This window comes from Chiloscyllium plagiosum, chromosome 10 (assembly GCF_004010195.1).
Source record: "Chiloscyllium plagiosum isolate BGI_BamShark_2017 chromosome 10, ASM401019v2, whole genome shotgun sequence".
Taxonomy (NCBI): Eukaryota; Metazoa; Chordata; class Chondrichthyes; order Orectolobiformes; family Hemiscylliidae; genus Chiloscyllium; species Chiloscyllium plagiosum.
Genome location: NC_057719.1, coordinates 44,372,638 through 44,387,231, shown reverse-complemented (window position 1 = coordinate 44,387,231; position 14,594 = coordinate 44,372,638). Strand labels below are relative to the sequence as shown.

Below are 14,594 nucleotides of genomic sequence, written 5' to 3'. Positions count from 1 at the left end.
TTTTCTCATTGATAAGGAACACAATCCAACCTTTTTCACATTGTAACGGAACACAATCCCACATTTTTCTCATTGATAAGGAACACATTCCCACCTTCTTCTCTTTGATAAGGAACACAATCCCACCTTTTACTTATTGATACGGAACACAATCCGGCCTTTTTCTCATTGATACGGAACACAGTCCCACCTTTTCCTCACTGATAAGGAACACATTCCCACCTTTTCCTCGTTAATATGGAACACAATCCGGCCTTTTCTCATTGATACAGAACACAATTCCACTGTTTTCTCATTGATACAGAACACAATCCCACCTTTTCCTCATTGATAATGAACACATGCCACCCTTATTCTCATTGATATGGAACACGATCACACCTTTATCTCCTGATAAGGAACACAATCCCAACCTTTTCTCATTGATAAGGAAAACAATTCCACCATTTTCTCATTGATACGGAACACAATCCCACCTTTTTCTCATTGATACTGAATACAGTCCCACCGTTTTCTCATTGAAAATGAACTCAATTCCACCTTTTCTCATTGATAAACAACACAATCTCACCTTTTTCTCATTGATAAGGAACACAATATCTACTTTTTCTGATTGATATGGAACACAGTCCCACCTTTGTCTCATTCATACGGAACAAAATTCCACCTTTATCTCATTGATAAGGAACACAATCCTACCTTTTTCTCTTTGATGAGGAGCACAGTCCCACCTTTTTCTCATAGATAAGGAACACAATCCCATCCTTTGTCTCATTGATACAAAACACAATCCCCCCTTTTTCTCATTGATGAGGAACACAATTCCACCGTTTTCTCATTGAGAAGGAACACAATCCAACCCTTTTCTCATTGATCAGGAACACACCCCACACTTTTTCGCATTGATAAGTAATTCAATCCATCTTTTTCCTCATTGATAAGGAACATAATTCTCCCTTTTTCTCATTGATAAGGAACACAATCCCACCATTTTTCTCATTGATAAGGAACACATTCCCATGTTTTCTCATTGATACGGAACACAATCCCACCTTTATCTCATTGATACAGAACAAAATTTACCCTTTTTCTCATTGATAAGGAACACAATCACCCCTTTTTCTCATTGATACAGAACACAGTCTCACCTTTTTCTCATTGATAACGAACACAGTCCCACCTTTTCCTCATTGATACGGAACACAATCCCACAGTTTTCTCATTGATGCGGAACACAATCCCACCTTTTTCTCATTGATACGGAACACATCCCACACTATTTCTCATTGATAAGTAACTCAATCCACCCTTTTTCTCATTGATACCGAACAAAATCCCAACTTTTTCTTTTGATAAGGAACATAATCCCCCCTTTTTCTCATTGATAAGGAACACAATTCTCCCTTTTCTCATTGATACCGATCACAATCCACACTTTTTCTCATTGATAAGGAACATTGTCCCACTTTTTCTCGTTGACACGGAACACAGTCCCACCTTTTGCTCATTGATAAGGATCACAAACCACACTTTTTCTCATGGATAAGGAAAACAGACCCACCTTTTTCTCATTGATAAGGAACACAATACACCCTTTTTCTCATTGATAAGGAACACAGTCCCACCTTTTTCTCATTGATAAAGAACACAATCCCACCTTTTTCTCATTGATATGGAACACAAGCCCCCCTTTTATCATTGATACAGAACACAATTCCACCTTTTTCACAATGATAAGGAACTCATTCCCACCTTCTTCTCATTGATAAGGAACACATTCCCACCCTTTTCTCATTGATGAGGAGCACAGTCCCACCTTTTTCTCATTGATAAGGAACACAATCCCATCCTTTGTCTCATTGATACGGAACACATTCCCACCATTTTCTCTTGATAATGAACACAATCACCCCATTTTCTCATTGATAAGGAAAACAATTCCCCCAATTTCTAATTGATAAGGAACACAATCTCAACCTTTTCTCATTGATAAGGAACACAAACCACCCTGTCTCTCATTGATAAGGAACGCAATCACACCTTTTTCTCATTGATAAGGAACTTAATCACACCTTTTTCTCATTGATAAGGAACACAATCGTACCTTTTTCTCATCGATACGGAACACAATTACACCTTTTTCTCATTGATAAGGAACACAATCCACCCTTTGTCTCATTGATATGGAGCACAGTCCCACCTTTTTCTCATTGATAAGTAACACAGCCCCAACTTTTTCTCATTGGTACAGAACACAGTTGCAAATTTTGCTCATTGATCTGGAACACAATCTCACCATTTTCTCATTGATAATGAACACAATCCCACCTTTTGCTCACTGACACGGAACACAATCCCACCTTTTACTCATTGATATGGAACACTGTCCCACCTTTTTCTCACTGATAAGGAACACAATTTCACCTTTTTCTCATTGATACGGAACACAATGCACCCTTTTCCTTATTGATAAGGAACACAATTCCCCCCTTTTCTCATTTATACAGAACACAGTCTCAACTTTGTCTCATTCATATGGAACACAATCTCACTTTTTTCTCATTGATACGGAACACAATCCCACCTTTTGCTCACTGACACGGAACACAATCCCATCTTTTTATCATTGATAAGGAACACAATCCACCATTTTTCTCATTGATACAGAACACAATCCCACCTTTTTCTCATTGATACGGAACACAATCCTCCCGTTTTCTCATTGATAAAGAACACAGTCCCACCTTTTTCTCATTGATTAAGAACACAATCTCACCCTTTTCTCATTGATACGGAACACAATCCACCCTTTTTCTTATTGATAAGGACCACAAAGTCCCCTTTTTCTCATTGATAAGGAACACAGTCCGACCTTTGTCTCATTCATGCAGAACAAAATCCCACATTTAGCTCATTGATAAGGAACACAATCCCACCTTTATCTCATTGATGAGGAGCACAGTCCCACCGTTTTCACATTGATAAAGAACACAATCTCACCCTTTTTCTCATTGATACGGACCACAGTCCCACCTTTTCTCATTGATACTGAACACCATCCCACCATGTTCTCATTGATGCAGAACACAATCTCACCTTTTTCTCAATGATACGGAACACATCCCACACTTTTTCTCATTGATAATTAACTGAATCCACCCTTTTTCTCATTGATACTGAACAAAATCCCAAATTTTTCTTTTGATAAGGAACACAAACCCCCCTTTTTCTCATTGTTAAGGAACACAATCCCACCCTTTTCCTCTTTGATACGGATCACAATCCACACTTTTTCTCATTGATACGGAACACAGTACCACTTTTTTCTCATTGATAAGGAACACAATCCACCCTTTGTCTCAATGATATGGAAGACAGTCCCACCTTTTTCTCATTGATAAGGAACACAGCCCCACCTTTTTCTCATTGATACAGAACACAGTTGCAAATTTTGCTCATTGATCTGGAACACAATCTCACCTTTTTCTCATTGATAAGGTACACAATCCCACCATTTTCTCATTGATGCGGAACACAATCCCACCTTTTTCTCATTGATACAGAAGACATCCCACACTTTTTCTCATTGATAAGTAACTCAATCCACCCTTTTTCTCATTGAAACCGAACAAAATCCCAACTTTTTCTTTTGATAAGGAACATAATCCCCCCTTTTTCTCATTGATAAGGAACACAATCCTACCTTTTTCTCATTGATATGGATCACAATCCACACTTTTTCTCATTGATAAGGAACATTGTCCCACTTTTTCTCATTGACATGGAACACAGTCCCATCTTTTGCTCATTGATAAGGAATACAAACCACACTTTTTCTTATTGATCAAGAACACAGTCTCACCTTTTTCACTTTGATAAAGAACACAATGTCATCTTTTTCTCATTGATACGGAACAAAATCCCACCTTTATCTCATTGATAAGGAACACATTCCCACCTTTTTCTCATTGATAAGGTCCACTGTCTCACCTTTTTCTCATTGATAACGAACACAATCAACATCCTTTTGCTCATTGATACGAAACACAACCTCCCTTTTTCTCATTGATACGGAACACAGTCCCACCTTTTTCTCATTGATAACGAACACAGTCCCACCTTTTTCACATTGATACGGAACACATTCCCACCTTTTTCTCTTGATAAGGAACACAATCCCCTCTTTTTCTCATTGATAAGGAAAACAATTCCACCCAGTTCTCATTGATAAGGAACACAATCTCAGCTTTTTCTCATTGATAAGGAACACAGTCCCACCGTTTTCTCATTGATATGGAACACAATCTCCCCTTTTTCTATTGATAAGGAACACAATCCCCCCTTTTTCTCATTGATAAGGAAAACAATTCCACCTATTTCTCATTGATAAGGAACACAATCCTACCTTTTTCTCATTGATATGGATCACAATCCACACTTTTTCTCATTGATAAGGAACATTGTCCCACTTTTTCTCATTGACATGGAACACAGTCCCCTAGCTTATCTCTCCACCCTTCAGGCTCTCTGCCTTTATTCCTGATGAAGGGCTTTTGCCCGAATCGTCGATTTTACTGCTCCTCAGATGCTGCCTGAACTGCCACCTATTTACTTTGTTCACTCGTAAAAGCTTTACCAGTGAAAAAGATAGCCCTATTAACACTGGAACTCTTTCTCCCCGACTGTTTCTTAAAAGAAATCATCATGGCTACAGGAGTACTTACAAGTTAATTAGTAAACATCTCCAGACACAGCCTAAAGACCACATGCCACTACCTTAAATCCAAACTCTGAAATAAATGAGATTAAGATTATATACAAATTATAGATTTTACAGTTTCCATTGTATAGAATCTCTCACTGTATTACTGATTATTTAAGGTGCTGGGGAACTTGATGTTGACTGAGGGAGCAGGAAAAAGGCTTATGGAAAGTGGGGTTTCAAGTTCTTGACTTTAGGGTAGAAGTGCCAAATTTTCTCAGCAGGCAGGAACGTAATTAATGAATCTGCATATGTTGAAAAGTCATTTACAGAAATCTTTGGGATTAATCATGCAAATAAGTTGGAGGAGGACGGAAAATACAGGCCTTCAATTTCACAACTGGCTAAACCTTATAAGGAAAACATGAGACTGCCTTTGACATTGGATGAGAATGAGTAGAGTTGTCTCTCCGTATTGGAAGAGTCAGTTGTAAGAAAGAACAGCCTGAAATACATTGTTGGGGAGGTCAGGGAGACTAGGGAAGGCAAAGGGGCGTTGAGAGCATGATCTAGGTTGAAGAAGATTGTGATATAAGTACCATTCATATATAGGGACAAGGTTTTATTTGAGGAGCTGGTAAACCGTGGAAGGCATGTTTATTCAGTTTCTGGAAGAAACATGGATCTTGTCCACCCTGTTTAATTTGGGATTTTGGTGTGACATACTTGTGTTTACTGGAAACTAAATATATTGATACATATGGCCCTGTTCTTTGTCGACAGAATGTATGCATGCAGTGTCTGTTTCAATCCAACAGGATTGGTGACACTCATTTGTTGGTTCGTATCATAAGACAGTGCCTTGACCAGGCAAAAGTGAGGACTGCAGATGCTGGAGATTAGAGCTGAGTGTGGTGCTGGAAGAGCACAGCAACTCAGGCAGCAGCCAAGGAGTAGGAGAGTCGATGTACGGCAAAAGCCCTTCATCAGGAATGAGGCTGTGAGCCGAATGGGTGGAGAGATAAATGGGAGGGGTGTGGGGCTGGGGGGATGGTAGCTGAGAGTGCAATAGGTGGATGGAAGTGGAGGTAATGGTGATAAGTTGGAGGAGACTGGCCAATGCCTTGACCAGTCAACCTGCCTGGTTTAGAGGTTAAACAAAGCTTGGCAATTAATTGCCAGTCATCATTCTCAAAAGCAACACCTCCACCAATCAGAATCCACTCGCTAGCCAGTCAGTTCTCTCCTCTCATTTGATATAACCATGTTTTCCCTTTACATTGGTATTCTTGCATATTGATCTATGTGCAAAATGAAAAGCAACTTTTTTCAGCAATAGCATGCAATTGATCTACAAACATTATCCTCCAGGAATATATTCAATTCTGATATATTCTCTGTCACTCTCAGGTGCCACAGCTATTTGATTCTCCAGCCCACCTCTCGGGATTAATTCTGGATGTTGGGCTGTCTGTCTACTCAAAATCTACTGTGACACCAGGCATAAAGCTTTAAAATCCAGCCAACAGGCTGCACAATATTTCCCATGCTAACACAAGGCTACAGCATGTGGTTCTGCTGGCCTGATTGCTGTGATTGAGCAAGAGCGTATACATCTAGAGGATCTCTAGGATTATAGTAGGCAGCTGCACAATCTCACAGGTCGGAGGTAACGAACCTGCCAGTAACACAGAGGAATCATGCTTCTCACCAAACAATGATGGTATCAGAAGAGGAACAACTGGCTTTTGAGGTTTCAAGGACAGAAATGTACAGAGCTCGTGAATCTCTCATTCTTCATAGAATCCCGACAGTGTGGAAGCAGGCCATTCAGCTCATCAAGTCCACACCGACCCTCTGAGGAGAATCCTACTCAGCTCCCTACCCTGTCACCTGGCATTTCCCTTGGCTAATGCACCTGATCTACTCTTACCTGGGCACTACAGGATAATTTAGCTTGGCTAATGCACCAAACTTGCACATCTTTGGACAGTGGGAGGAAACTGGAGCATCCAGAGGAAACTCTCACAGACACAGAAAATGTGCAAACTCCACACAGACAGTTGTCTGAGGGTGGAATGGAACCCAGGTTCCTAGTGCTGTGCTAACCACTTTGCTACCATGCCACCCCTTCAGCAAACATAATACCTCTGGAAACCAATCAGCTCTAAACCTTATGCTGCATGACCCATGCATCTCCATTTGACATCAAATCACCAATGAATGCAAACTTACCACTCCATCCTTACAATCCCAATCCTAAGACATTTTCTGTCAAAACTGTTTCTCAGGAGATGTGTGTCAAGCTTTCATTTCTGCAGCTGCATATCTGAGCACATTATAACATTTGATATGTCGCTCCTGTTGGATTGTCCATTCTGCAAATGTTTGATACTGTATCCTAAGATTTGTTGATATTTGTTACTTCAGGTGGTCAGAGATCAAATCAGTCATTGCACAGTTAAACTGCGCCAAACTACTGGCCTGATGGAATATTGTTTGGAGGTAATTAAGGAGAATGACCCCAGTGGTTTTTTACAGGTCAGTGTGGAACTCATAATTGTACTGTTTAATGATTTTCAACAATTTGCATGCATTCCCCTGATTTTATTCTTGGCTTGGTCTCTGGTAACTAGGTAAAGCAAGTGCTTGGAGAATTGCACTTGATTGTTGACTATGTTCAAACTAATATGTAGAAATAATTCCATTTATTTGTGTAGCGAAATGTGGGCCCATTGTTTTCCTCTTTTTTTAAAACCTTGCAAAGTGCATATTCAGTCTCTTTGATTTAATTCTAGCCATATTACTGACAAATCCCAAATAGATTATTGACAGTAACCACAGATGGAACAAAAGGGTGTCCATGTCTAAAAAAAGTTACCTTGAAAGGCACAGTTCTCCATGCAACTTCAACCTATGGTAATGTTTTAAAAATATACTGTATTATGCTATATGAGGATGATAATTACCATATACTTTCCGAGGTTGTCAGTCATTAGTTTTAAAGCCTGCTATTGTGTCTCTAATGATGTGTATTAATCAGATGTTAGTGTATTTCTGACTTGTTAAATGGGCGGCATGGTGGCACAGTGGTTAGCACTGCTGCCTCACAGCGCCAGAGACCCAGGTTCATTTCCCGCCTCAGGCGACTCACTGTGTGGAGTTTGCACATTCTCCCAATGTCTGCGTGGGTGTGCTCCGGTTTCCTCCCACAATCCAAAAATGTGCAGGTTAGGTGGATTGGCCACGCTAAGTTGCCCATAGTGGTAGGTGAAGGGGTAAATGTAGGGGGGTGGGTTGCGCTTTGGCGGGTTGGTGTGGACTTGTTGGGCCGAAGGGCCTGTTTCCACATTGTAAGTAATCTAATCTAAATTCTTGTTTTCAGATATCGGATGCTTTAATAAGGCGTGTGCATTTTACTGATGAACAATGGGGTAAAGGAATACTTCAACCTCGCATGAATACTGATTTTGATTTAACGCTGGATAATGCATCATTGCTACAAACTATTCTTCAGTTGGACTTTGTACAAATGAAAGGTAGGGATTGGTCCACAGAGATTTGACCCAGAACTTTCAAAGAATGAGGAATGGGCAGGTTTTAAAAAATTATGATACCAGAGATTGTGTGGCGGAATACAGGGAATTTTTGGTGCCTGAAGCTCCTTAAGGAGCTTGTTAATTGCTAGGCCCATTGAATGACATTTTCAATTTTTGTTTTCTCTGGAGAACGTAAACAGTCTTATCTATGTTTTGGCATGACTTCTCAGCCTTTGAAAGCTGCCGTAATTAATTTACAAGCCCTCCTAAACTTGGGATCTCTTGCTTCAGGGTAATAAATAGACTGTAAAGCAGTTTTTGCAGATTACTATTTACAGTTTGCTAAGAGTTCACAATTGTCTTTCTAGTTTTATCTGTACAATCTGTACAAGAATACAAGAAATAACAGCAAGAGTAGGCCACATGGCCTAGCAACCTTTCTCCCCCATTTACTATTATTGTGGTGACCTTGGGTTTTAGTTCCAACTTCCAGTCCACTCCTGACATGCTTTAACTTTCTGAGATATCAAAAAATCTATCGCAACCTTAAATATATTCAATGATCTTTACTTTTGTAATAGCATTAAAACTTGATGAAAAATGTTCTAATGTTACAAAGTCATAAAAGTTCCAATATATTTGAATAGTCAATAGCTGTAATGAAATAAGGTGTTTCCTTTGGTTTAATTTTTGCTGGATGGGTAATAAAATTATTATAAGTTATACTTAATCCTGAAAGTTAACGCAGCAGCTAATTTGACACTTTTCCTCCTCTTTAGTGAAGGTGTATATCTAGAATTGTAGCTGCAGACAAAAATAAAAGCAATCTCTCTGCATTAGCATGTGGAAATGTAGTTGCTATTTTGAAGTAATACATCGTAGTACAGAATGTGAGTATGAGTAAGAAATTCAGTTGTCAAAATTAAGCTTCCTACATTGCATCTACAGTAACCCAGTGTAATTTTCATTGATTTTATTAGGATCAGTCATCAGGAAGACAGTGTTCCCTGATTCTTCCTGGTAGCTTCTCTCAGCCAATCCTGTAAATGTTATATTTGAAGCTGGCACTAGGCAGCCTTGCAAAATCGTGGAATTGCCTCCTGGTCAACATAAACTGGCTTTGGTCCTTTTGATAGTCACAAGCTCTTCCTGAAATACTCCTGGGTATTTCACAAGGACTTCACTGAGGCAGCCACTTTCTAATCAAAAAATGTTGAGACAATCAGATGAATCTTTCTCAATCAATTCTGCCCCAACAGGCTTGGGCTCGAGCCTTTGCTACCAGCAGTGGTAACTGCACCAACTGCTTCTCATGGGAGACTGGAACCAAAGTCGCACCTTTAATCTGCAATGAGTCCCCAGTGTATTCTCACAGTCTAGCTGAGGTCTGAGATACATGAGATCAACATATGAGGGAATAGTGCCACAAGCACCTCTCTTGGGTCAGTTTTGATGTACTTTTATTTACACCAATGTGCTTGAGGAATGAGCTGTGTTTCCAAGGGAAAGGAGGAAGAAGTATTTGACTTTTTTGCATAGCTCTTATGTAGGTTCAGTAACAAAGGACAATTTCACAAAATGTGACAATTCTACCTACCAGCTCCGCATAATTGATTGTATATATGGAAGTGAACACTAAATTACTGTAGTGATTGGAACCAGGTTGACCTTACTGACTACGAGGTCGTTGATTGGGGTTGTTAATCAGGAAAACCCTGGCTGACCAATATAACTAGGAGTTGAGGTCTCCTCAGTTCAACTGACTGACTTCAAGCTGGCTGGCCACAGCCAGTGTATTATGTACAAGTGAATAAAGGGTAATGTGATGACAGTATACCAGCCTCGGTGCAGTCATTTCAGTAGTGACGAAAGAAAATAAGATGTGCCTGAAGAACATTTGCTTGCTACAGTCATCTTGGAGTTGGGGTAAACATTTCTGGCATCATGCCTTTATTTAGGAAGCTAGGTTCATTTAATCCTGCTGCCAAAGACTGGGCCCAGTATGTGGAAAGAATGCAATACATTTTCTGTGCAAATAGCATTGGGGCAGATGAGAAGTAATGAGTAATTCTTTTGGCTGCTTGCAGACCCGCGGCATTCTCCACTTTTCAGGGGCTTAACTTTCCCAGAGGCACTGGACACTAAAACCTTCCAAGAATTGATTGAGTTATTTAAAGAATATTACGACCTCAAACCTCCTCTAATTCTGAGACTTCATTCAGCTGTTACAGAACTCGGGGAATCCGTTTTGGGATTTTTGACGAGGTTGAGACAACCGGCAGAGACATGATTTTGGGTTAACACTGAATGAGATGCTGAGAGACCATTTGGTATGTGGGATTATTGATGTAACCATGTGTAAAGCTTACTGGCTGAAGCCCACCTGGACTTCAAACTGGCACTACTAGTGTTGTCATTAAAAAACTGTGGCAGTGGAGCATGGGAGCTATAGGGCGTCCCAATGGAAGTGGACTCCCTCACCTCTCCTTCTGAACTTGGGAAACACCATTTCAGTGTAGACAATCGCAGAGCCTCACATAGGGCATATCCTGGTAGAGGGACCTTTGGCCAGCTCAAAGCAGAACCCCACAACAAAGCTGAGCCTCAGCCAAGTGGCTAACAAATTCTTCAGAATTTGGGCCGGCAAGCCCAAATGTGGACTAGAGACACCAAAGGAGTCCTACAAAACCTGACTTGAGAAAGAAAATTTGTAAGCCAGTACCCAGGAGAATGCGAACCATGGAATGTCCCGCTTCATGTGGCTCGGAGCCAATTAAAATGAATGTTTATTTAAATGGTCACCCTGTTCTTAAGGAGGTCGATGCTAGCGCAACTGTATGTGGTTGCGAAATTAGTCTTTAACAAGATTCGCTCGGGATTCCAACCCTTAAGTTTGCACAAGACGTCAGCTAGACTGTGAGCATACACTGGGGACTCATCGCAGATTAAAGGTGCGATTTTGGTTCCAGTCTCCCATGAGAAGCAATTGGTGCAGTTACCACTGGTAGTAGCAAAGGCTCGAGCCCAAGCCTGTTGGGGCAGAATTGATTGAGAAAGATTCATCTGATTGTCTCAACATTTTTTGATTAGAAAATGGCTGCCTCAGTGAAGTCCTTGTGAAATACCCAGGAGTATTTCAGGAAGAACTTTTGACTATCAAAAGAACCAAAGCCACTTTATGTCGACCAGTAGGCAATTCCACGATTTTGCAAGGCTGTCCATTGCCATTTGCCTTGTGGGCAAAAGTAGAGGCAGAAATCAGGAGTCTGGAGAGTGCAGGAATCATCAAACCAGTCCAGTTTACAGAATGGGCAGCACTGGTTGAACCAATTGTGAAGCTAATGGCTCAGTTCGTCTTTGTGGGGACTTCAGGCAAATGGTAAACTACTTGCAGCCGGATAAGTACCCGATCCCTCGCATGATGCACAAAGTTGCCAGGAAGTTTATCCTTTACGAAGCAGGACATGAGACACGCCTCCCTGCAATTGTGACTGGATGACAAGTCCCAGAAGTATGCTACAATTAATACCCATAAGGGTTTATATCCATATGCAAGACCTGGTATCATCAGCCTGTGCCCTTTTCCAGCAGACCATGGAGAGCATTTTACAGGGGCTACCTCAGGTTGCCATCTATCTTGATGACGTATTAATGACAGGGAAGACCAATAACATGTACTTGGAGAACTTGGACATAGTACTTAAATATTTCTCCAGCAGGTATAAGCCTTAGAAGGAAAAAATACGTGTTTCAGACAAACACACAGTGACCTACCTGGGTTACAGAGTCAACAAAACCAGGTTACACCCATTGGAAGAGAAAGACAGTGTGATGGAAAGAGCCCCGGTACATGTCTGTACCAGAGCTTAGGTCTTTCCTTGGGTTAGTGAATTATTACAGAAAATTCATGCATGGCCTGGGCCTCCATCTTGGCACCCATACACCTGCTATTGAAAAAGTGTCAGTCTTGGAAATGGTTGCATAGCCAAGAAACAGCCTTTAGGGAATTGAAAAAGAAGCTATTGTCATCTAAGGTATTGGCCAACTACAATCCAAAGAGATGGGTAGTGCTGACATGCAATGCCTCCCAGCTCAGAATTGAGATAATGTTAGCTCACTGGTGAACCAGTAGAAAGGAACACACAACAGTGTATGCTTCCTGGACTTTGTCTAATGCCAATGCAAACATGCCTAGATAGAGAACGAAGGTTTGGTGATCATCTTTGGTGTGAGGACATTTCACCAGTGCCTTAATGGACAGGAATTTGTCATTAGTAACAGATCACTTATCTTTGCTAAGGCTACTGATGCCGTCCATAGCTTCTGGTAGAAATCAGTGTTGTGCCCTTTTTTTTCTCAGCGCATACAAATTAGAACACCATCCAGGAAGCCAAGTGGCAAATGCAGATGCCTTGAGCCGCACCCTGTCGGCAGTTACTCAACTAGTGTTGCCTCCCCGTTTTGGTTTTGAACTTCCTGGACACCCTTCCAGTCACCACTGACAATACCTGACCGTGGACACAAAAAGATCCGGTCCCAGCGAAACTAAAAGTAGCTGGTGGTAATCTGGGAAACAGCAGAGAAACAGATTGGAACATTCTGGATCCGGTGAGACCAGATCTTCATAGAGGATGACATATTACTGTGGGGTAAAAATGAGTGATTGGCCTGAATAAAGGTCAGATACTGGCTGAACTCCACCAGGGTCATCCAGGAATTTTCAAGATGAAGATGCTAGTAATAGGCTATGTCTGGTGGCCAGAGTTGGATGATGACTTAGCTGCGTTGGTGGGGCAGTGCCCAGAGTGCCAACATAGACAAAAACTGCCACCCAGCAAAACCCCCAAATTTGTGGGAATGACTGGCAAAACCCTGGACTCATTTGCATGTTGACTATGCTGGTCCTTTCTCAGGCTCAATGTTTCTGGTCATTGTGGACACCCATTCAAAGTGGTTGGACGTGCATAAAGTTCATTTGGCAAACTCACATGACGATTGTGAAGCTGTGAGCATCGTTCAAAATACACTGAGCCACTGAAGTATTAGCCATGGATAATGGGATGTCCTTTACCAGCTGGGAATTTGAAAACTTCCTAAAGTCCAATGGCATTCAGCACATAAGGACAACTCCATACCACACCTCTTCCAATGTCTAGCAGAAAGAGCGGTCCAAATGTTGAAAGCAGGCTTAATGAAGCAGCCTACAATGTCAATTGATACCAAACTATCCCAGTTACTGTTTGATTATAGGATTACCCTACACACAGGAGCAGAGATAGCTCCCAAAGAGTTGCTGATTGGGAAAAGACTCCGCACCAGGTTATACCTGATATTTTTGGAAGGGGGATGTGAAATAGCAGCAGGAACACCAATGCCAGCCACATGCTGACTCTAAGCAAGAGAGACAATTTAATTCAGGGGACAAAGTTTTGTGCTGGAACTATGGAAATGGCCCTGCATAGGTACGAGTGAAGGTTGATGCAAGGTCAGGTCCTGTGTTATGGACTAAGCCAGACCACTCAAAACATTCTTGAGCAGGCAGCTCAGACCATAACTTTGCAATTTGTTTCAGTAAGTGTACAGTGAAAATTACCCGGATTAAGTTAGCTAGGTTGACTAATAGATTTTAAAACAGACAAACATTTATTCACAAAATTACACAATGAAACACAAAGAACAGAATAAAAAACCCCTACAGAACTCAATCTATCCAACTAGACTTAATTATGCTGTTGTGAATATACACAACAGTCCCAATAAACAAACTCCCTTTAAAATCCAGTATAAATACAACACATGCTGACAGGTTGAAGTTGAAGGGCAGAAAAGAGAGAGAGTGATTCCACACAGCTCCCTGTTGAACATCCAACCAGTTCAAGACTGAACTAAAACTGCTCAGCTAGCTAGAGAGCTGACCACTCCTCTTTCATTATACAGGTCACTTCTAAAATATGACCACTTTGGCCTGAAGTCTCATCTGTTTACATATAAACAAAAGGCCTCTAAAGATCCTTTCCATCTCTGTACCAAACCAGACTGATCGGAGCCTGGCCCGGTTTATTACCCCTCTGAAAGAAATCAAGGACAGAGTCTCCTTGAGCCAAGGAACAACTTTTAGAAGAAAAAGGTACTAGCTTTGTGACACCTGTCATTTACAAAGTTCGGGTAGGTGATACACTTCTGAACAAACGTGGGTCACCTGAAAACTATTACCTCGCAAACAGGGCAGGAGCAAAACATACCTGGCCCCTCAGAACAGCCAGAAGACTTGCCAGAAACCCTGGATTCTCCCTCTCTGTTTAGTGACAAGCAAACCTCAGAGTCTGAGATGGATGCGGCCTCGATACCATTAC

General features: G+C 41.1%; 1 protein-coding gene across 4 annotated transcripts in view; it reads left to right on the top strand.

Annotated features, from left to right (window-relative positions):
* The window catches only part of trim9 (tripartite motif containing 9), a 100,440-nt gene that overhangs the window by 54,148 nt on the left and 31,698 nt on the right, over positions 1–14,594 (top strand). For all 4 annotated transcript variants that reach the window (XM_043697628.1, XM_043697626.1, XM_043697629.1 and 1 more), the window contains exons 4-5: positions 7,133–7,243; positions 8,088–8,241. In XM_043697628.1, coding sequence (XP_043553563.1) covers positions 7,133–7,243; positions 8,088–8,241 — 265 coding nt within the window. The remainder of the gene's footprint in view (positions 1–7,132; positions 7,244–8,087; positions 8,242–14,594) is intronic.